Source organism: Aphidius gifuensis, linkage group LG5 (assembly GCF_014905175.1).
Source record: "Aphidius gifuensis isolate YNYX2018 linkage group LG5, ASM1490517v1, whole genome shotgun sequence".
Taxonomy (NCBI): domain Eukaryota; kingdom Metazoa; phylum Arthropoda; class Insecta; order Hymenoptera; family Braconidae; genus Aphidius; species Aphidius gifuensis.
In genome coordinates this window covers 3,761,162-3,786,189 of record NC_057792.1, presented here as the reverse complement: position 1 = coordinate 3,786,189, position 25,028 = coordinate 3,761,162, and the positions used below count along the sequence as shown (strand labels likewise).

Genomic DNA, 25,028 nt, shown 5'->3' with positions numbered 1-25,028 from the left:
ACCTTATTATCAAGACAATATTCTGATTGTTTATTTTCAATTGAACGTTTAAATACTTTGTCTGTTCCATCGTCAGCTTTTATTTTCAGGGCAACATATGTCTCACTGTAAAATTATTAATAATAATTCAATATCAAATTTATTAAAAGAATAAAAACAAAAATTAAATTAAGTTACCTTCTTGGATCTCGATGACCATTTTCATCTTTATATGTAAAACTTTCCAAACTGTGTGATGAATCATTTGGTAATCCTCCAAGTGCAAATAAAATGGCATCGATAAAATTGGATTGGCCTTGAACAATAAAATAAGTAAATTATTAATCACAATAAACAAACGTATTAATTTTTAATTATTACCTCCTTCTAGTATTGTTAACCATCGACAATTATCAACCAGTTCAATCACAATTATCCCTTGAAACGACAAAAAATCTGATATTTCAATTTTGAGTAAACGACCTGGTGGCATTTTGTTATGATTTTATTTTGAAAAAAAAAAAACACCAAAACAAATAAACAAACTAAACTAAATTTATCTTTATCACGAATTTATTTCCAATCACAATTAAATTGTTTTTAATTAATAACTCAACAAGTAAATTTTGTAAATTAAATTTTATTAATATTAAATTTTATTTTTATAATAATTAGTTGCTTGAATGTTATCAAATGAAGCTTATACTATCAATAATGTGTATAATATCTAGCACATAGACAGCTCATGTTACATTGTCTCCATTTTGTTATCTTTTTTTTGACGTATGCAAAAAAAAAAAAAAAATAGAAATCATAGCTGTATATTTTAGTCTAGACAGAGTGGTGCTTTGTTAAACACTATATCTATATATAGTGTGCACACTGTTATACACCAAATGATCCAAAAGTAAACAAAAAAAAAAAAAACAGAAAAAAAGGACCTTTAATTTCTAACATTTATATTAACCTTTTCATTACAAGTAATCATCCACAAAAAAAACACAGAAAATTAAATATTAAAAAAAACCCTGAACTAGCAATATATTTTTGTTTTAATTACTCTAAAAAATTTATGTTCTTTTTTTTTATATAAAAAATTTAAACAAAGTTTTACCTCATTTATATTTTGTCTTTCACTTAATAAAATTTAATAATATAGATTTTTATTTTTAAAAGAATAAAATATATATTTTATACTTGAGCACTGAATTTAAATTTGTTTTTTAAAAACGATATTATAGTTTGCATTTAATAGTTGATCCAGTCAACACAAAAATTTAAAAAGATGCATCAAATGATAAATCTTCAATGTGAGATGCATTGTTTGCTTTTTTTTTTTTTTTTCAATGAAGATACTTTGATTGTTTAATACGTAAAACTATAAAAAAATACTAATACTATAAATTAAAATTAGATATAAAATATAAAAGTAAGAAAAAAGAAATAAAAAAAATTAATCTTGAGTTGTATCATCTTCAATAAAATTATCAGCTTCTTCACGTGTTACACAGATAACATGTGAAACTTTATTTCTATATATAACACCATAAAATTTATCAGCATGCTCCAACATTTCTGGTCTAAATGTCGTTGTGATAAATTGTGCATCAGAGCTCAATTCATGTATCATATTAGCAACAGTTTTTCTGTGCTCTGGATCAAGTGCTTGATCAATTTCATCAAACAAATAAAATGGTGCAGGATCACATTTTTGAATAGCAAATATTAAAGCAAGAGCAACAAGTGATTTTTGGCCACCAGATAAATGATTTATTTCACGCATTTCATTATCTTTTCCATTAAACGAAACACGTATACCAATACCAGCCAATTTATTTGATTCATTATCATAATCATCATCATCATAATCATCATCATGTTTATAATGTTTTTTAATAATTAATTCAGCATGTCCAATTGGTACGAGCTTTTTAAAAACATCAGAAAAATATTTACTAACTTGTTTAAATGTAAATTGCATTGCTTCAAATTTTCTCATTTCAAGTACATTCATTAATTCTTTAATTTTAATATCAGCACGATCAAGTTCTTCTTTACGTTTCATAAACATTTGACGTTGATCAGTAAATGATAAATATTGATCCAATGCTTTTTTATTAACATGTTTATAATCTTTTAATTGATTATTAATATTATCAATTTCTTTTAACAATTGTTTTGTTGATAAATTTATTAAATTTTCATATACGCCAGAACTTGGTAATGCACCAAGATCAGTTATCTTTTTAGTACACTCAGATATATTATTTTCCAATGTATTTTGTTGACATGTAAATTTATTAAGTTGTTTAGCATCAGAATCAATTATTTGTTGTATATCTTTTTCTTGATTTTTGAATTTATCAATATTAGAAATTTCAATATTTAATTTTTCATTGGTAATTGTTATTTTATTGTTTAATATACTCAAATCATTATTTATTTTTAATAATTTATTATCAATATCAGATAATGATGTTTTTGTTATATTTAAACGATAATTACGATCTTCAATTGATATTACTTTTAATGATTCAATTAATTCATCTTTACGTCTGTATAAATTATTAATTAATAAATTATCAAATTTATTTTTTTCAGCTTCAAATTGCATACGTTTTGTAAATATATTTTTATTGGTAATTGTTAATGAACGTATTTCATCATTTAAATTATCAACTTGATGCTGATCTTGTGTTGATAATTGTGTTATTAATTCTTGATATAATTCTGATTCAAATCCTTTTTTAGTTTCATTTAAATTTTCTAAATTTGATGAATTTTGTATGAGACGATTTTTGTATGATTCTCTTGTTGATATAATTGTCATTAAATCATCTTTCATATTACGTATTTCTGTATTTAATAATTCATATATACCTTTAGCTTTACTTTTTTTAATATCATGTTTTTGTATGTCATTCATAATTACATTTAATTCATCATTAAATTTTTTAATATCATTTCTAACACATGATAATTGTTGTTCAGTTTTATTAATTTCATTGACAAGTATTGATGATGATGTGTGTAAATCAAGACGTGATTTTTGTGTATTAAAATGACCACCAGTTAATGAACCTTTTGATGATACTTGATCACCTTCAAGTGTAACACAATCAAGACCAGTTGTACGTGCAAGTTTTGTTGCTAATTCAAGTGAACGACATATCAATGTTCTACCAAAAATATATCTCATTGCTCTGTCATATTTTTCATCATAATTTAATTTTGATATCATTGGTATTGCATCAGGATCATTTGGATAAAGAATTGGTTTAACATATAAACGATTTAATGGCATAAATGTAACTTCACCTGGTAATTTTTGTTGATTCATTTCTTTGAGTATTTTTGTACCAAATGTATCTGTTTTAATAATATGATGAAATAACCTATTACCAGCTGTAACTTCAACAGCTGTATAAATTTCTTTATCACATTTAAAATTATCAATAAGTGGTCCACAATAATTATCAATCTCATTTGACATATCAGCTTGTTGATTAAATTTTTCCAGTACTTTTTTAACACTATCACGACCATTTATAATAGCTTTACCAATCATTGATCTTAGTACTCCCTCAGCATGTGATAAATCTTCTTTTAAACTTGATAAATGTAATTCAAGTTTATTTTCTTGACGATAATAATCTTTTATTATTCCTTGATTATTATTTTTTTTAATTATTAATTCATGATATTTTTTATTAACATCATCATTAAATAATTCTTTTTGTTCTTCCATTTCTTTTGTTTTAATAAGAATTGATTTTTCCAATTCATTTTGTTTTTTAATATCATTATTTAATAATTCATTTAATTTTTTTTCATAATCAAGCTTTTCTTTTATATGTTTTGTTAATTGTTTTAATTGTTCTTTTATCCAATTATCACGTTCATCTTTAGATGAAAATTGACTACAACGTCCTTCTTTTGCATACAACTCTTTACGTTTTTGTTCTTTAGATTCAAGTAATTTAACACATTCTTCTTCTTGATATTTTAATTGATTATATTCATGTATTATTATTGCCAATTGTTGTTCATTATTATCAATTGTTATATTTAATTGTTCAAGTTCTTGTTGTAATTTTAATTTATCATCAGTATCATCTTTAACATCATCCATTAAATCTTCAATGATTAGTGTTAATTTTGTTTTATCTTTTAATAAATTTTGTTGATCAGTTGTCAATATAATACGTTCATCTTTAGCTGATTGTAATTGTTTTTTTAATTCTTTAATTCTTTGATTAATTTCATATTTTTTTTGTTGTGCTTCATTAAGATCTTTGCCAAGTTTTACATATTGACCTTTATTATTTTCACGTAATGCCAATAGTTCATCAAGTTTATTTTTATATTCTTTTAATTCACGATCATAAATTGTAAATTCAATATATCTACGTTGTTTATCAAGTAGCTGATATTGTTTAAGTTCTTCTTTTTCTTCATCAAGTTTTAATAAACGTTCATCAATTGTTATGATAAATTCAGTTATTTTTTTAATACTTGCTTTTGTTTGTTCAAGTATTTCATTTGATTCTCTTCTTCTTTCATCATAAACAATTGTACCAGCAACTTCAAGAAGTAAATTTAAACGATGTTCATCTGGTGCTATTGCTAGTTGATTAATTTCACCTTGTTTAACAATATAATATGGATTTGAATGTGAAAAACCAGCTGATTCCAATAGATTTGTAACATCAGTTCTTGTTGCAACTTTATTATTTAATATATATTGATCTTTTTTAGTTCCAATTATACGACGTAGTGTAACTTCTTTGTTGTCCATTGGTAAACGTCCATCTGAATTGTCAAATATTATTTCAACAAAACCATATATTAATTTTGATCCTGATCCTTCATGAATCAATATTTGACGATGTTCAGGTTTTAAGTTGGTAAATTCATCACTCAATACAAATTGTATTGCATGAAAAAAATTACTTTTACCAGAACCATTTCTTCCAACTGTAATATTAATAATTATTTATTATTTAAACATTAATTAGCATTGTTTTTTTTTTTAAATAAAATTTTTTACATACTGACGACATTGTGTCCTGGATGAAAATCTTCCACGTCAATTTGTTCACGAAATGACTTGAAGCCCTGGATGATAACCTAAACAAATAAAAAAATAAATTAAATTAACATTTTTTTTATGTTTATTCATTTGTTAAATCAATAAAATATTATTCATTGTTTATTAAATATCAACAAAAATAGTATGTGCCTCTTTTGTTTTCTTTTGTGTAAAAGTATTTATGTCTATTTACCTTTTTTATATGCATTGTTATTGCAAGTTAATTATAACAACAATTATTCCATCAAATTAAGCAATATTTAAAATTAAAACTTATATCAATTAACCTGTAATTTATTATGGAACTGATCAAATAATTATTTATTTTTGCACAGATAAATTTTGCTGATTCCAAGTCAAATTGGCATCATAAAATAACTGTAAAAAATAATGTATGTCACTGTGTAGATGTGTATGTAGATGTGTATTTGTAACCGCCAAAATAAAAAGGCATGCGCATAATGTAAAGAGAAAAAGTTCTAGATTATGGGGTTCTTTACAACGTAATTTGCATAATGGCTGATGTCCAAGACCTGCAGTAGGTGGAGCCAAAAAATGGCAAAAAAAAAAACTAGGTTTTCGCACACGTGTGTAACAGGTTCCACATGAATTAGACCAATCAGAAGCATCTTATAATCTTATATTAGCTATTGGCTAGACACAGCTAGACAATAGTAAAGACTATTTCTCTTGGAATCTCTTGATAATTTTTTTCTATGATAATTTTTTTCTTGCACTCTGTGGACGTACTCCAGTAAAATCACGTGCTCATTAAGAAATAGCAAAATACAAGCAATTTTCCACGTGGCAGTATAAGCTCCAAATTAATTATAATATAATTAACAATATTATAAATAAAAGTATAAAGAAAAAAATATAAAGAGTGGTGTAAAATAGAAAAATAATTGTGTAAATTATTTTCTATTTATTGAATATTTATTAAAATGGCTCTTTTTGTATCCAAAGCACTTGCTGAACTTGATACACCAGTTGATTCAAGTGGACGTGAAGAATATCGTAAATTTTTATTATCAAATTTGTCATCACAAAAATCAAAATCAGAAGAATTTGTTTTTCAAAAAAAAAATCCTGGTACAATTGGTGAAGATAGACCATCAAAAACAAAATCACTATCACCAAAATCATGGCAATCATCGGTGAAAAATTTTACTTTATCCAAGCCAATGAGGTCATCATCTATACCACCATGTGGATTGAATGGACGTGGATCTTTTGAGTCAAGTATTTGGAGTTCATCTGAATCAAGTAATCTTACTACATCTGAATCAAGAAGAAGTAGTTTATCTGGATCAACAGAACGTGGTTCATATGAATTAAAAAAAGAACGTGGTTTATATGAAACAAGAGAACGTGGTTTATCTGAATCAAGTGGTCGTAGTTTATTTGATTTGAGTCGTCGTAGTTCATTTGATTTTAATCGACGTAGTTCACTTGAATCAAGTGGTCGTAGTTCATCTGAATCAAGAGGAAGTGGTTCATCTGAATCAAAAGTAAGCAGTTTATCTGAGTCAAGAGAAAGTAATTCATCTGAATTGAAAAAAGATGGTGATGTTGGACCACGTAAAATTAAATCATTTGATGACTTTGATTTAAATTTAAAATGTGATAAAAGTTTTATATCTCAACAAGTCAGTGAATTTTTTTATTCATTTTTTGACCACAAAGTTGAAGAAAAACCAAAAGAAAATGATATTAAAATCATGTATAGATCACGAGATATATTAGACTTTCAGTCTAATACACAATCAAGATTGATGATTAATTATCCAGCTAGTTATACAGCTGGTGATAATTTTTCATATTTTAAAAATAATGATCCTATTAAGGAAGAACGATGCAAGTGTTGCAATATGCCTCTCAATCCACCAATTGATTATGCAGCAATTGTTACACTTAATTAAAAAGTAACAATTAACTTTTATTACAAACAAAAAAAAAAAAATAAATAAAAAACCAATGAGAGACAACGAGGAAGATCTCATATATTTATTTAAAAAATTTTAACAATTTATATGATGATGCTTCAAATGACATAATTCTAAAATGAATTTTATTTTACAAAATTAACTGATCAATCATTGTTGAAAAAAAAATATAAAAAAAAAAAGATAACATTGCTCATCATATAAAGACACAATCAATTTTCATTTTATCGTACTGATTTTACAAATCAACGTCTAAATTTTTTTACTCCACTGTAATAGAATGTTTTTTTAAATGAAATTTTTTAAAATGTTTTTAACATGCATCAGTACTATGTGTGACTATATACAACAGAACATTAATTTTTTTACAGTACTAATATTTTTTAATCAAATCGACAATTTAATGACAATATTATTCGAAAACTATTACTATTATTGTACAACAAAAATGCAATTTTCATGCAACAATATATGTTTTTTGAAATAAAGAATGACAATATTATTTTAAAAAAATGTTTTATTATTATTTTATTATTAGATAAATTTTATTTATATACTTTGACTAATAAATAAAATTAAAATTAATATTTTTTTTAGTTTTAATATTATAATTAATTAAGTTTAGTTTCTTTTTTTTTTTTTGTTTAGATTATTATTATTTTAAAACTTATTACTTAGTTTTTATTTTTATTAAAAATAATGACTAAATATTATTTTATTATTTGTTTATTTCTTTTTTCTATGAAAAATATTTAATCTTTTATCTTCAAAAAAGAATTTTGTAGAAATTAAAAACAAGATAGTCTTTTAGATATATTATTTTTTCTTTCATCAGACAACAGGTTTATTTTAATTCTCAATTTTACTATTATGATTCACTGAAATATATTAAATAATAAATAATTTTATTTTTTGTTTATATTTTTATATTTTAAGTTAGAAATAAAATAATGAAAAATATATTATTTTAATCATTAAGGCTATTTCGAATAAACCACATGTACCAACAACTCATTTTGTCGCGAAAAAAAAAAATAATAATAATAATTCTTGGGCGTGGTGGTGAACACGTGGTATGACCTTCAATATTTAATCTTTTTTGGCTTACCTTTAAAATACCTGCAAAATAATAATAGCTATGTAGTTTTCTTTCAAAGGACATTTTCTAAAATATTTGAGTAAAATAAACCAAGATACTATACTTGATTTTACTGCTGAAAATAAACATACACTGTTGACATAGTCTAGTGCTGGTACTGGCTGGTACCACATGTTACAACATTTAATCTGCTGATAAACACCAAAAAGCCCATTCATATTTTATAAATATAAAAAAAAAAAAAAACAAATTTTATTTGCATGTTTTTAAATGCTTTTTTTTCAATTATCACAATGGCTAAAACTTGTAGTGTTTGTTTTATTGAAACATCAAATTTAACACCATTATTTTCCAATAATTGTAGTGAAACTGCTTTATCAAAGATTGTTAAATCAATGAAGGGAATTAAAATAAAAAAAGCTGATAAACCAACATCAGTAATTTGTTTAACATGCATTGAACAATGTATCAGCTTTTTCAAGAATCAACAAGTAAATAATAATGTATCCAATATGGCTGTTGCTAATTTATCAACAAGTCATCAACCAAGTAAGTTTGTCAATTATTCATCAATTTAAAATGATATCTAGCTTCTTGTTTTAATAATAATAAATAGTACAAGTCATATAAATTTTATGTTGTTTATTGTTAGTTTGAAAATGATGTTAAATTATTAATTTCTTTAAACAATTATTTATATTTTTTAGAACTTGAAACTGAGTCTTCAAACAATAGTGTTGGATCAAGTGCAGATAAATCCATCAACATACTGGATTATGATTGTCTTGCTAAAGTATTAATGCTTTTTCCACCAGTCCAAAGAATAAAATTAGAAAATGGTAAATTGAAATCAATTAAAAATATTTATATCATTTTATTTTATTTTACAAATAAAATTGTTTTTAATTTGTTTTTGTTTTTTTTTTTTTCAAGTATGCACAAAATGGAAAAAAGCAGGATCATTGGCTTGGTATGATATTAAAGAAATAAATTTTAATGCATTGCAAATTCAACATATGTTGAATAAAGAATTAATATTGAAGAAAATATTATTTAGATGTGGTTGTTATTTGACTCATTTGAGTTTTGAAATATTTAATACTGAGCACTCAGAGTTGTTTGATGTTATTGAAAATAATTGTCGAAATGTAACACATTTGTCTCTTGATATGATGATACATCCACTTGGTTATTTTAATTGGATAAAGTCATTAAAAAAATTACAATGTTTAAAGGTAAATGGTGGAGTACCAGAAGGTCTTTATGAAAAAATTTTGGCAATGATTCCAAAAGATATCAAAGAAATTTATCTGTTAATTAATAAAAATTCTGAAATGGAGAAATTGAGACACACAGCAGTAAAGGCTTTGTTGGAGTTTCATAATCTTTCTCATTTAGCACTTCACAATGTATTTATTGGTAAAGATTTAATGGAAGCATTATCATTAAAAACAAAACTTGTTTATCTTGATTTAAAAGGATGTCATTTTTGGGAAAATGATACATCAATGTTTTCAAAGCTCATTAATTTGGAGCACTTGGATCTTCGATATGTCGAGCATCTAGATGACTATGTATTTTCAGATATTGTAGAAAATTGTATTGAATTGAAATATTTAAATTTAGAAAGAATATATAACATAGAAACAAAAAATCATGTCAGTCAATTGGGAAATTTAAGAAAATTAGAATATTTAAATTTAAAAAATACACATGTTGGTAAATTCATGCTATCTGATATTATAAAAAATTTAAAAAATCTTAGTTACTTGGATATAAATAATTGTTATGAATTACCAAAATATCTTATCGATTATCTAAATAAATTAATGAATCTAGAATATTTAAATTTAGAAAATATACAAGATTTAAATACAAAATCAGTTGTTGCCCTTGTAAACAACTGTAGAAATCTTAAAACTTTGAAAATATTATTGTCAAACAATGTATCAGCAAATGCATTTAAAAAAATTAGAAATTTAAAAAAACTTGAACATTTACAGTTGGATTGTATTACTAAAAAAAATGAAAAAGCACTTGTTATTATTGCGAATGAATGTAAAAATATAAAATATTTGTTGATAAGTGCAAGTTCACGTGCTACAGTAGCTTCACCAGTTGAATTGGGTAATTTAATAAAATTAGAAACATTGATATTAAATAATTTCAATGAAGTTCCACCAGAAATATTTAAAAAATTGGATAGATTAAAACATTTAGATTTTTCATTGTGTAAAAATGTAACTGATTCAGTTGCTGCTTATGTTATTGATAATTGTCAAAATTTAACATATTTATGTTGTTCGGAAACTGGTATTTCCATTGATTTCTTAAATTATACTGTTGAAAAGTTTAAATATCGCACAAATAATAACATCTTGATAATACATGTTGATGAATCATTATACGAAGATTTCGATGAAAAAGAAAATTATTCTTCTGGTTTAAGAGTAATGCAAGATTATCTTTAATCAATTATAATGAAAGACAATTTATAATGTCATTTAATTTAAAATATATTTATAAAAATATTCACTGGAACAACAACAGTCAAATAGTAATATAAATTTTTAATTAATCATCAAATTTATCAATTTTTATATGTTAATTTTTTTTATAAATTAAAGAGTTTATTGTAATATTTATAATAATAATTATATTATTTAATGTGTAGGCAAAATAATATATAAATATTTTTTAGTTATTTTATTTAAAAGAAAAAAAAATCATTATCTTTGTGAATGTTAAAAATATATATTTGATAAATTTTTTTATGTTTTAAAATATTAAAATATTTAAAGTTGAAAAAAAATTTATTTCTGAGAATATTAAAGATATGAATTTTGTTAATAATTATCCACGTATATGGTATGCTATCACAGCTTTCTAAAATAAAAAAAATAAAATAATAAAAATCAGTTAGTTGAAAAAAATATTGTTGTCGATATTCTTATCAATTTTTTTAATCAAAACTGTCGACGTAGTGGATTTTTTTTTTCAGTAATATAGTCATTAGTGGCTCGTTGGAAAAACCAAGTCTTATCAATCACACACACAATAGAATAAAAGCCAACGCATCAACCTCAACAGGTCTTTTCATTTGACGACACCGGAGTGGAACAACTGCCTCAAACAATTCTGGATACTGGTAACTCGAAAAAAAAAAAAAAAATCAAATTAATTTTTAGTTTTTAAAATTATTTAATTTTATTTTACTGTATCAATTAGTTTTTTATTTTAAAGGTTGATTTTTTAAATAAGAATTTAAAAATGTATCAACCCGTTCAAAAAGTTGAAAAACGTAAATCATGTTGGAGCATTTTATTTGCAATACTTGGATCAGCAGCAGTGGCAACAGTAGTGACGTGGTTATTGATGAAGTATGGACAATCATCAGTACCATTAACCACAACAGTAAATTCAACTTTTGATAAAAACAATGATTATACGCTGGTTTTTGGAAAGGTCAATGGTGACAGTGATTTATGCTCACAAATGGGACGGTAATTTTTTTGTTTTTTATTCTATTTTATTACTGACTATTTTTAATTTATTAATTGAATAAAAAATAATTAATTAATTATATATAAATTTCAGTTTCATTTTAAGGAAAGAAGGATCAGCTGTTGATTCAGCAATAACGACAATGATTTGTAATGGTATAATGAAGCCATCAGCAATGGGTATTGGTGGTGGATTTTTGATGACAATTTATGATCGTAAAAATAAACAGGCACGTTTTTTGAATGCAAAAGATAAAGCACCACTTGCTGCTCACAAAAATATGTTCAAAGATGCTGGATATCATTCATCTAAAATTGGAGCACTTGCTATTGGAGTACCAGGTGAAGTTGCTGGCTATTGGGAGGCTCATCAAAAATATGGTAAACTTGCTTGGTTTGATTTGTTTGAGCCCAATCTTCAATTGTGTAAAACACAATCAAAACATGCTCTAAAACTTCGTTCTCAATTGTGTGACACACTAAAAGCTATTGCTGAAAAAGGTGCTAATGAATTTTACAATGGTACACTTGGTGAAATTTTGATTGAAGATTTATCAGAGGTGGGAAGTATAATGACTGTTGAAGATTTAAAAAATTATCGTGTTAAATGGACAGATCCAATTGTTTCTGATTTTTTAAATGGAACAAAATTATATACATCAAATTTGCCTGGTAGTGGTGGACTATTGGCATTAATGTTAAATGTTTTTGATGAATTTAAATTCAGTCGTAGAGATTTAGTAGGAGAAACAAATAGAATTCGAACATATCACAGAATAATTGAGACATGGAAATTTGCTTATGCAATTAGAAGTCAAATGGGAGATCCAGACTTTATTGATATGACTGATGTGAGTTTAAAAATAATTTTAAACAATCAATTAATTTTTAAACATTATTTTATCAATTATTATCATGTTTTAATATTGTTTTTTGTTTTTTTTTTTTTAGTTAATGAAAAATTTAACATCAAAAGATTATGCCAGAAATATCAAAAATAAAATAGATGATGAAAAAACTTGGAATGAACCAGGTCATTATGGAGGTGCTCATAACCTTTCAAAGGATCATGGAACATCACATATATCAGTAATAGCACCAAATGGTGATGCTGTTTCTGTAACTAGTAGTCTTAATGGAAAGTAAGTAAATTAATCATGTATGATTTGAATATTTATTTAATTATTAATTATGATAAATTATTATACATTATTTTTTATTTTTTTATTTATAGTTATGGAAGTCTCACAATAAGTTCTCAAACAGGAATTGTTTTAAATAGTGCAATGGATGATTTTTCAATTCCTACAATAACAAATACATATTCATTACCAGGAAATAATAAAAATAATGAAATTCAAGGTGGAAAACGACCACTTTCATCAATGGTACCATCAATTATTACAACACCAGATGGTGATGTTAAAATGGTTATTGGAGCTGCTGGTGGTACACAAATAACAACAGCTGTTTCATACGTAAATAATTATAAATATTTAATAACATATTTTAATTAATTTTTTTTTGTTATTGTTTTAAAAATAATAGATACATTATTGTTTTTTATTTTAGATCATAGCTAGACACTTGTTCATGGGTGATTCACTACAAAGAGCTATAACTGTACCAAGAATTCATCATCAACTTTATCCAATGGTTTTAACTTACAGCCATCTTATTCCAGATAGAGTAATTCATGGTTTACGTGTATTGGGTCATGTTATAGAACGATCTGAATATGATTCTTCTGTTATTGCTCTTGTTCGTTCTGATAATGGAACAGTTATTGATCATTATGGTTCATAGGCATATTTGAGATAAATTTTTCGCCTACAATAAATATTTGTGTTTATTTTTAAATACAATATTGAAAATTTAATTTTTATTTTCTAAAATATAATACATATATTACAATAATTTTTAATTACATTATAAACATATTATCAAAATTTAAATTCAAACATATTTGTTAAACAAAAATTATTAAAATTTAATTGACATAATTTGATTGTACAAAATTTGTGAAGGCCATTCAGATAATAATGTTTTAATTATTTGAACTTTGTAGCGTTTTAAACATACTATTTTCATGTCTTTTGTCATTCTTTCCCAAACAAATAAAAATATATTAATAAATTTAATTTTGAAATGTGTATCATCAGCCAAAAATGGCATATTTGTTTTTACAAATACACGAAATCCAATAGTGAGTAATAAATTTTTTTGTACATGAAAACTTAGTTGATTAAAAAAATATTTAAATGCAATATCATTACCAATTTTAATACAATAAAACATCATTTTTTTTTTATCTTTAAATGTACCATCAATATCATAAACACGATATAAAACACCAAGATGTTTATTTAATGATGGAGTTACATTTGTTAAATACCATTGCCAATAATTAATTAAATTAACATGTTGATAATTTTGTTGATGTAATTTTAATTGTAGTTTCATTGATAAATATATTTTTTCTTCTTCACTATATTTATTCCATATATCATGTATTAATTCAATCAAACAATAATTACATGCTTCTTCAAATAAATAATCTATATCAATTTTTTCATCAAGATTAGCATTACTATAGTAAATTAATTTAAATATTTCAACTTCATCTATAAAGCCTGTTTTTAAATTCCAACTTGTATGATCAATATAATTTTTTAATGTTGGATAAACACCATATGATTCATTTAATTTTGGTAATATATATTTTAACCAATTTGTTAATCTTTTGCCAAATAATTTTACAGTAAATATTAATGCTGTTTTAAATTGATTTTCTATATTATTACTAATTTCAATTTGTTCAATGATTATTTTAACCCATTTTTCATTTTCAATATCAATATTTTCATAAATATTTGAATTAACATTTATTATAAATTCTTGTATTTTTAATATTATTGATTCTTGATTCCATAGCCTTGATGAATTTTTTACGTATGACAATTGTATTGTATTTAATTTAAAATCTAAAAATGATTCCATTTTAACACAAGACTGTCACTCTGTTTTTGTTTTTTTCACTATTTAGTTATTGTATTTGTTTTTATTGTTGATACACACACGTGGTCACACGTGGTCACACGTGCACACACATACACACACAGACACTCAATAATTTAATTTATATAATTATTAAAATTACGTTGTTTATTAATTTTAAATAAATGTAAATTTATCAACATGAATTATGATAGATACTTGACAAGAATTGATTTAATTTCAGTGTCCAATAACCATGAGACAGGCTTTGTCAAGAGACACAACCTTATTGAAATGAAAATTTATTTTTCAAAGGACTGAATGAGTCACCACTGGGTTCAATAAATTTCCTTTATCTCATGTGTTTATCTGAACACATCAACAGTCCAAAAAAAAAACCATGAGTAACACTTATGACAACGATAGTTACAGAATGTTTCTGAAAATAAAATTGTTTGTATTATTTGGTTATTAAATAGATAATAAATTAATATTTTATTAATTTTTATTTACCAAATCAGAGATCCAACTTGTCTGAGTCAAGACATCTTCATTGTCATCAAAGAAAACATCTTTTCCGGCAAACCAATGTGTCCAGAAATTGATAATCATCATTAAAATTTATTTATTTCAAATTTAACACACAAGTAGGCCTAGTGTTGCTGATGTTGATGATGCATTTTAGTTGCTCCAAATACTGTAACAAATTTTGATAATGCTCTTGTTATTGTTAATAAATTATTGTTGATTTAAAATGCAATTAGTTGACAAGCAGGTGAATTGTCTTTAGCATCATTACAATTTATCAATAATAAACTTAATTAATGTTGAATAGAATGATTTAACACTGCTCCATTTATCGTTTTGATAAATATTTTTTTTTTTTTTTTTTTTTGCATCATCCAAGCCCTGATACTCCATCAGTTGCCTAAAATGAATTAATTAAAAACAACCTATTTTTTAACATTAATTTTATAAATAGTAATTTATAAATAAATAATTTAGGTTAATTTTAAAAAATTAATTAATTAATTATTATTTATTTATTATAATTATTATTAAATTTCTTGGAAATCAAATTGCGCGTGCGCAGAGACATTTTTTGTAACCCTTGCGAACGAGTTGAGAATTTGCGGGGGGCAAAATCAGTTGGTTGCGCAAATTCAATGACGAAGGACGTTTTTTTGTGTGCTCCCTTTTTTTTTGTGTATCATTGTGTATTATTTGTGAGTGCATAGAGCTCGAGCCTGAAATCACCTGTATTTGTCTGAATTACCGCTGTGCCCTTCTTATCTCGCTGTTTGCTGTTTTTTTTTGGTATTGTTTTCTTTTCATATTTCATTAAAAAAATTAGTTTTATTATGCATGCATAGTTGCTCATTTTTTGCATGACCAACGACGCTCGCAAAATGGCCGCCGGCATTTTTTTTTTTGCGACGCAATATTTTATTGCGGGCTGTAATAATTTTTTTTTTTTTTTTTAATTCGCTTATTGCTTAATTTTTTTAATTGACTTTGATAAAAAAATACATTATTGGAGCAGCCGGTTTTTTTTTTACTCATAAAATATCAGAATCGAATATAATTTAATTTTTTTTTTCTCTTTTTTATTTTTTTTCTCTATTTCGATTTTATTGTATTTTTTATACGATAAGATATATTTTTTTTTTTCCTCCTTTCCATTTTCATTATATTTTTTTATATTTTTTTTTTTTCTCCTCCTTTGATTTTATGATGATTTTTTTTTCCCTCTCCACTCCGATTTTGTGATGTTTTTTTTTCCCTCACCCCTTTGATTTTATTAAATTTTTTTTTTTCTGAATTCCCGTTATAGATGGCATTGATGTCAAATAATTAAGACGCCATGTTAGTTACGAAATTCAAATGACGTTTTTGATTTAAAAAAAAAAAATAAATAACAATAATAAAATAAACAAAAAAATTTTTAATAAATAAATATTTTTTTTAGCTTTTTAAATTTTATATTATTTTATTCGACAAATTAAACACTTGTACAAACATTTGACAAATTTAGTTTCAATATATTTTTCAAATATTTATTTATTTATTTAAAAATAGAGGTATAATCAAGTACACAAGAAAATATTTAGAAAATTAATTTTCAAGGTTACACATAGCAAGTAGTTTAAAATATTATTTTAAATTAAAATGAAAAAATTTAATCGAGTAAACTGTAATACGATAGATATTTTTTTAAATTAAAAAATTAATTTTTATTTTTAATTAAAAATATAATAATTGTCAATTTATGATAATACTGGTGGGTTATTATTTAACTCTGGTGTTTGAGAGATTGGTAGTTCATTTGGTTTAGCAACTGATGATTCAGTAACTGTTGAATTTGGTGATCCAGTTATTGTTGACGTTGGTAATTCAGTTGTTGTTGAATTTGTTAATCCAGTTATTGTTGAATTTGTTAATCCAGTTGCTGTTGAATTTGTTAATCCAGTTATTGTTGAATTTGTTAATTCAGTTACTGTTGAATTTGTTAATCCAGTTATTGGAGATACAGTACTTGATGTATCATTTGGTGAAATTTCATTCAATAGTTTTTTCGTCAAACTATCAATTATATAATCACCCTCTTTGTCCCACACATTGGTGGCTGCATTGACCATAATATCCTTTATTGCATGACCAGCCGTCTTCATTACCAATAACGTTTTACGATTATCTGTCGATTCATCATTTATTTTGTATGGTTTAATTTTCTTCAAATGTCTCGTAGGTGCAGTTATTCTTTTTATTGGTTTTTCAGTTATTACTTTTTTATCTTCTTTGAAATTTTCATAACGTTCTGTGGTTGTCGTACGACGAGAATGAATTTTTTTACCAGTACTGTTTGATGGAAAAACATTATGTTTATCAGATTTATATTTAATTTTTGAGTCTGCAATGGTATCAACAATCACCATCATCAGCACTGCTAAAAGTAAAATACGTAGAGCCAACATTTTTAAATATGTTGTCGAGTGCTACCAGACACAGTATTGTTTGAAAATTTTTTTTTTCGTTGCTTATAAACCTACACCGAGTAAATACAAATGTTTCCTCTTTTTATTAAGTAAATAGATATTAAAATAAATTAATATTATTAGTCATTCATAAATTAATACCTAGAACTGAACCATAATTTTATTTAAAATTATTTCATAAATAATCGGTCAATTTTGAGGTCATAATTATTTATTTAATTTTTTTAATTAATTTATATATTCAATTAATTAATTAAATTAAAAAAGAACTATTAAATTTCAGCTATAAAATATAATTATTTTAAATTAGTCAAAAAAAAGTACAAAGAAATATTTAATTTTCAACTTAATTTATTTTTTATTAATCATTAGTTTAATAATTTTACATCAATTGAATTTTTTAAATAATAAATAATTAATTTTAAAATTAATTTGGAGGTGCATTACATTGGCTTAAAGTAAATTAAACTTAATGATTAGTTATTTTTTGTTAATTATTCAGTTGTTGATGGTTCATCTTCTGATGATTCAGTAGTTGTTGTTTCAACATCTGATGACTCAGTAGCTAATGCATCATCATCTGTTTTTTCAGTTACTGGTTTCTCATTAACTGTTGTTGATTCTGTTGATGAAGAGTGAAGTAAGTTGGTGAGTTCATTTGTAGCAACATCAGAGCCGGTATTGACTATTATTTCTTGTGCTGTCTTTCCTACTTCTTTAGCAACTTTTACAGCAACTTTTGAAACCACATTTCCTTTGTTTTTTTTCTCTGGTTCTTCAACTGATTGTTCAACTATTCGTTCAACTGGTTGTTCAGCTTTTCGTTCAATTGGTTGTTCAACTGATGGAGTTTGTTTTGGTACTTTAGTTGCTGATTTTTTTTCTGCTTCATGAATCACAAAATCATTGGGCATATGTTTTTTGGTAGTTTTTTTATCACTACTAGTAACACTCTTTGGAGCAGAATGCATACTTGCAGCTGTACCACTACTGCTTGGTTTTTTAATTTTAGTTTTACCGTTTGTTGTTCCAAAACTGTCTTTATGAGATGTTGGTGGTGTTGGAGGCTTGCTTCTTATTGGTGGTGGAGTTTTTTTCTTTCTAGAAAGAGATTTTGGAGATGGATCAGCCATGGTGCTAACAATCACCATTAACAACACCATTAAAATTGTAATACGTAAAGCCAACATTTTTTTAAAAATTGCTATCAACTGTTAGTCAACTGTAACTGTTACTCAAGTATGATCATCTATGGTTTTGCTTGTCCCTTATAAACCCACAAGTAAAATCCCTCTTTTTTCTAATGAATAATATTAAAAAATATAAATAACAACAAATTAATTAGGAAATTATTGGCCGGATGTTATCTATTGTTTTTTATTTTACAAAGTTAACACTTATACAAATAATAAACGACGACAATGAAGAAATATTTTCAACATCAACTTGTTTTGTTTTTTTTTTTATATGAATTTTTGATTTTAGGCAACAGTTATTTATTTTTCTATTCAAAGTCATTTAATTTTTTGGAGCCTACTATTGAACGCAATATTTAAACAGCTGTTTATTTATATTTTAATATTAATAATATTGTCATTGACAAAAATTGAAGGATATAATTATCAATTGAGTTGATTTTAAATTTACAATTTAGTATTTTTCAATTTTTATGTTTATGTCTTTTCATTGTTAAAATAATTAATGATCATAATTTAACAATAATCAAATAGTATTTAATTTAAAGTATTTTTATTTTTATTAATATATTAATTGATAAATAATTTTCATTGAATAAAAATGAAAATATTAAATTTTAATGTTGCTGCAAGAATAAGAGCTCATCGAGTCATATAAAAAAAATTTTTTTTTCTCATCATTCCCATGTAAAATAGTTGAAAATATTTAGAGAAGCACCTATTTAATTTTACACTGAATATATTTATGTAAATTTGACATTGAAAATAGTATTAATAAAAAATAATACTTGATCGTGTTTGAACGTCTGATATTTCAAGTGGCGTCAATGGCTATTTGCATAGCTGTGTACGTCAAAAAAAAACTACTAAATTCCGGTTAATTGTATGAAAATTTATTTGTTGATATTTTTTTAATTTAATAGAATAAAGAAATTGATATTATTTTGAATTATTTCACGACATTGAACACAGTCTATACAAGCAAGATAAAAAAATTAATTAAATTATTACAATAGACTGATATAAAAAGTAACATTTGAATTATGAAATTTGCGTCAATCATTATTTACATTAAATATGGATAATTCAAATATTATTAATATATTTTATAAAACAAATAAAGTACAACGTAAAACAAGGAACGTAATGATTTTGTATTAAACAACTCAGAGAGTATATAAGATATGGAAAATACGATTGAAGAATTATACTGTTTAGTAAGTGAGAACTAATAAGTCTAGTAAAAATGTTGGCTCTACGTATTGTACTTGTTATGGTATTGATGATGGTGATCGTCAACACCATGGCCAAACCAACGAAAAAACCAACTGATCTTAAAAGTACAGCAACTGGTACTGATAGAAGATCATCAACAAAACCAACAAGAACACAAATAAGAACATCAACAGCTAGTTATTCAACAAAAGCAACTAGAAAAACAACAAGATCTCAATCAACATCAAGACAACGAACAACATCATCAACACACAAGCAGTACAGTCCAGAGGACATAAAAAGAATATGCTCCAGTCTTACTTCAATAAACAAGATCGGCTTCAATAAAGAACTATGTTCATTTAAATCAACAACAACAACAACAACAGCACCAGAAGTATCAGACTATGATGAAGAAATTAAAACTACCGAAGCTCCAGTTACAACCACTGAGCCAGTAGAAACAACTACTGAAGCTGATTATGGAACAACAACTACTGAATCATCTGAAGATGGAACAACTTTTGAACCTGAAAATTAAATTTATATTCAACTGGTTTCAATGAAATTTAATAACTGTATCTCTTCAAGTAAATAAAATTTTAAAACATATTAAAAAATAATTATAAATTGTTTAAACAATTTCTTAGATTACCTTTTAACAAAATCTAAAATAAAAAAATATAATAAATAGAAAATTAAAATTAAAAATATAAATTTTAATAATTAAATAATTTCAAATTATTTAAAAGTTGATAGTAATTAATAAATAAATTAAAACAATTTTTTTTTTTTTTTATTTTATAATATTTTTTGTAAATTTATTTTCAACTTACTAATTACAAAGTATAACTAAAAATTAATTTTAAAAATTATCAGACAATATTATTATTAGAAAAAAAAAAAAAAAAAAAAAAACATTGCTTCGTTGTAAAATTCAATTCATTTGTTTTGTTAAAAAATTTTGAATTTCATTTTCCGTATTAAAATACCAAAATAAAAGTTTTTCAACACTATCATCACGTGAACAAGAATAAAAATATTGAAAAGCACTTGTAACATCTAATTCACCTTTATAAAATAATCTATCTTCATCATTTTCCAAAATATTATTTAAAAAAATATCTAAAATATCATATTTTTCATTAATCAATAATTTTAAACTACATTTTTTAAATTTCATAAAAAAATCATCTTCAATTTGTTCTTCATTTGGTTGAATTGTATCTAAAATTTTATAACGTAAATCATCATCAATACAAGATATAAAAAAACACAATGCTTGTACTTGAACCAATTCATCTGAATTCCATTGAAATAATTTTTTAACGTCTTTAACTTCACTTGAGACAATTTCCCAACACTCAGAAAACAACCAACAACTGGTACGTTTGATTGTTCCAAATGTTTCATATTCATTCATGACAACATAATAAATACCTTCATATAATTTTTCAATAGAATTTTCATCTAATGTTGGTTTTTGTATATTTAATATTTTTAATATCGACAATTTCCATGGCCATGTTTGAATTAATATTTGTACAAACTCATAATTATATTTTAAAAATTCAAACTTTATATCATCTGACATATTATTATAAAGATAAAAAAGACTATCCATACATTTACTATTTTCATATTTCATTTTAGTATTTGCTTCAATATTATCTTGTAATTTTCTTGCAGCTAATAATATTATTCTATCTTTTTCATTTTGTGATAATTTATTATATAAATATTTTACTTTTGATATATTATTTTCAAATGCACATATATCAATTGATATTATTTTAAAATATATATTATAATTATTTTTAATTGAAATATTTATTTTATCACAACAACGATATAAATCCCAATAATTTAATAAATCAATTATATTATTATCAGGTTTTTTATATTTTGATTGAATTTGTGTTATTATATTTTCTCTTATTTCATCTGTAAAATTATTCCAAATTATTTCAATCTCATTTTCTAAACACAAGCTACATGCTTCTTTGTACATAAAATTCATATCAATATTATCACTCTTCATTGATTCATTTGTTAATATTTTTTTAAATATTTTTTCTTCATCAATTGTACCATAAATTGTCCATTGAATGTTATCAAAATAATCACCAAATGATGGATATGTATTTTGTATTTTTTTACTTTTTAATCTTATCAATGTTGACTCAATCCAATCAATAAATCTATCACCAATTGATTTTATAATTACAGACATGTAATCTTTTAATTTACCAACATCATTATCATCATCATCATCGTTGTTGTTGTTGTTATTATTTTCATTATCATTTTGATAGTTAGCTCGATCAACACGTGACATTATATCTCTTGTCCATTCTTCTTTTTTAGCAACTACATCATTTGATGGATTTGATGAATCATAAACATTTGTAAAATAATTATACATTTCAATTTTTAATGATGGTATTTGCCATAATATTGTTGCTGATTCTATTGTCATGTAATGTTCCTTACTCAGCTCCAAATATGATGACTCCATTGCAATGTTGTTTGTAAAATTTCCACTGTTTATTTTTTATTTTTTTTTTAATATTACACTTATGCAATTTAAACCAAGTACCACTTGTTTTTTAATGTATAATGTTTTTTTTCTTTGACAGTTATTATTGTATTAAAAAAATTACTCCATTATGCACGTTTGATAAAATGATAAATTGTCGATTTGAATGTCTCTCGAGTTCAATTAAATAACACAATATTAATTTAAATTTTTTATTTTGAATTTAATATTTAATTAATTAAAATTCACAATTAATAGTGCAAATTTTTTAGAGAAATAACCCCAAAAAATAACTGACAAGATAAGTTTTTTTTTTTTTTTTGCTTTGGCTAGATCTTTATCGTATCTCTTTTTGTTGGCGATTTTCTTATTTTTTTGCCATGTCGATTTCTAATTGCAAGTGACAGGACATCTAGTGATGGAAAATCAAGTTGAAAATGACCTTGACAATAGGTGAAATCAGTATACTATTATTTTTTTTTTTTTTTAAATAAAATTATTTCTACATTTAAAAATAAAAATATACAATAACTTTTTGTAGCTGATAAGATAAAATTTTATTTTTTTTCTTTAACAATTTTATTATTATATTCAAGGTTGCACGTGTCGACAAAATAAATTAATATATTCAATTTATTGTCAAGAAAATATTTTTTTAAAAAAGGAAAAAAAATAATATAATTATCAAACATTTAAATATTTAATTTTAATAATTAACTAAAACTATCTAATTCTAAAACACTCAAATGAGCTGAATGATATTTATCAGAATTAAAATTTTTTAATATTAATTTATCCACGACAATTGCTAATCTAATATCATTTGTACGTTTTTTAGTTTTTTCAGCAGCATAAATAAGTGTCTTGATTGTAATTTTTGTTTTACGTAAATGAAGTAATTTAAGATACAAACAATTATCAATAATTTTGATGATACATTTGTCATCAATATTTATACAATAATCACAGCTCAATACTTTAAGTTTATACATATTATTAAACATGATATGTGTTGTATTAATAATATGATTTAAAATTAATTTTTCTAAATGCTCTAATTTTTGAATTTTTAATAGTGTTGATTCTTTGACATCTATTGAAGCCCCAATATCAAGATAATTTATATATTTACAATTATCAATAATACTTGATAATGCATCTCCATTATTTGCAGTTAAATTTTTAATAACTAAATATTCCATTTTACGTAATTTAACAATTCCTTGTAAATCATTTGCTGTTAAATTATCTGATGTCATTATTAATGTTTTTAAATTTTTACAATTATTTGTAATACCAATAATACCATTTGGATTAATTTTCAATTGTCTAATATTTAAATATTCAAGATTTTTTAATTTGCCTAAATTATTTAATGTTGATGATGACAAACACGTACACAAATTAATATCTAGATATGTTAATTTTTCACATCTATTTGCAGTATTAGATATTAAATCGTCATCAATGTTTATCACATTTTTAAGATTTAAATATTCTAAATTTTTTAATTTACCAATTTCACAAAGTGCTAATGATGATATAGAATAATAATTATTATCTGCATTTTTTAAATTCAAGTATTTTAAATTTTTACAATTTTTTGATATACGTATGATAATTTTATCATTGATATTTTTAACTGATTCAAGATTGAGATATTCTAAATTATTAAAATTTGCAAATTCTGATGAATCCCTTTCAAATTCACAACCTTTAAGATCAAGTTTTATAAGTTTTGACTTACGTGTTATTGTTTCGATTGTAGCATTATTGAGATAACAATATTGAAGAGTAAAATTAGAAATTTCATTAAATTTTTCAATAGCCTGTAAAAATAGTTATTAATTAATATGCAATTTATGTATTAATAAAATTAATTTTATTTTATTACCTTGATAAAATCATCCATAAGTAAAATTTTATAATTTCCTGGTATTAAATGTATTTCTTTCATATCAATTGGTAGTACATTTAAAATATCAGCATAAGTTTTACTCGTTGGTGAACCTTCAATGATTTTTAAATATTTTAATTTGATCATTTTTGATAATAATTTTTGCCAATTATAATTATCAATAAAATGTGGATTCATGTCCAATGATAAACTAACAAGATTATAAAAATTATTTTCTATAATATTCATCAAATCTAATTTATAAATTATAGAATATTTTAAATTAAAATGAGTTAAATTTGGACCACAATTTATTAATATTTTTTTAATTATTATTTCTTCATTTGATGTTGATGGTATTTCTAATTTATCAATTAAATCAATTTTATTAATATCATACCAAGCTCGAGTACTTGCTTTTTTCCATTTTTGACAAACTAAAAATAGTTATTATTTATTAATAATAATGTTACATAAATATTTCATTCAATTTGTTGATTTAAATATTTTACCTTCTTCCATTTCTAATCTTTTCATCAATGGAAGATACATAAATATCTTGGCAAGAC

At 23.8% G+C, this 25,028-nt stretch overlaps 4 protein-coding genes across 4 annotated transcripts; 3 read left to right on the top strand and 1 right to left on the bottom strand.

Annotated features, from left to right (window-relative positions):
* Positions 1-1,432: 1,432 nt before the first annotated feature.
* Positions 1,433-5,279, bottom strand: LOC122856227 (structural maintenance of chromosomes protein 3-like). The gene is made up of 3 exons (XM_044157919.1): positions 5,265-5,279; positions 5,034-5,109; positions 1,433-4,956 (listed from the first exon to the last, which is right to left on the bottom strand). Exons 1-3 carry the CDS (start codon positions 5,277-5,279, stop codon positions 1,433-1,435), a joined length of 3,615 nt encoding a protein of 1,204 aa, XP_044013854.1.
* Positions 5,280-8,511: 3,232 nt separating this feature from the next.
* On the top strand, positions 8,512-10,587 carry LOC122856226. The gene is made up of 5 exons (XM_044157918.1): positions 8,512-8,665; positions 8,824-8,955; positions 9,050-9,715; positions 9,983-10,118; positions 10,203-10,587. Exons 1-5 carry the CDS (start codon positions 8,512-8,514, stop codon positions 10,585-10,587), a joined length of 1,473 nt encoding a protein of 490 aa, XP_044013853.1.
* A 799-nt stretch (positions 10,588-11,386) lies between these two features.
* LOC122856225 (scoloptoxin SSD14-like) lies at positions 11,387-13,425 on the top strand. The gene is made up of 5 exons (XM_044157916.1): positions 11,387-11,619; positions 11,726-12,470; positions 12,571-12,761; positions 12,854-13,097; positions 13,192-13,425. The coding sequence occupies exons 1-5, from the start codon at positions 11,387-11,389 to the stop codon at positions 13,423-13,425; spliced, it is 1,647 nt and encodes a 548-aa protein (XP_044013851.1).
* Positions 13,426-20,111: 6,686 nt separating this feature from the next.
* Positions 20,112-20,564, top strand: LOC122856224 (cell wall integrity and stress response component 2-like). The gene has a single exon (XM_044157915.1). It carries the CDS (start codon positions 20,112-20,114, stop codon positions 20,562-20,564), a length of 453 nt encoding a protein of 150 aa, XP_044013850.1.
* The last annotated feature ends 4,464 nt before the right edge of the window (positions 20,565-25,028 follow it).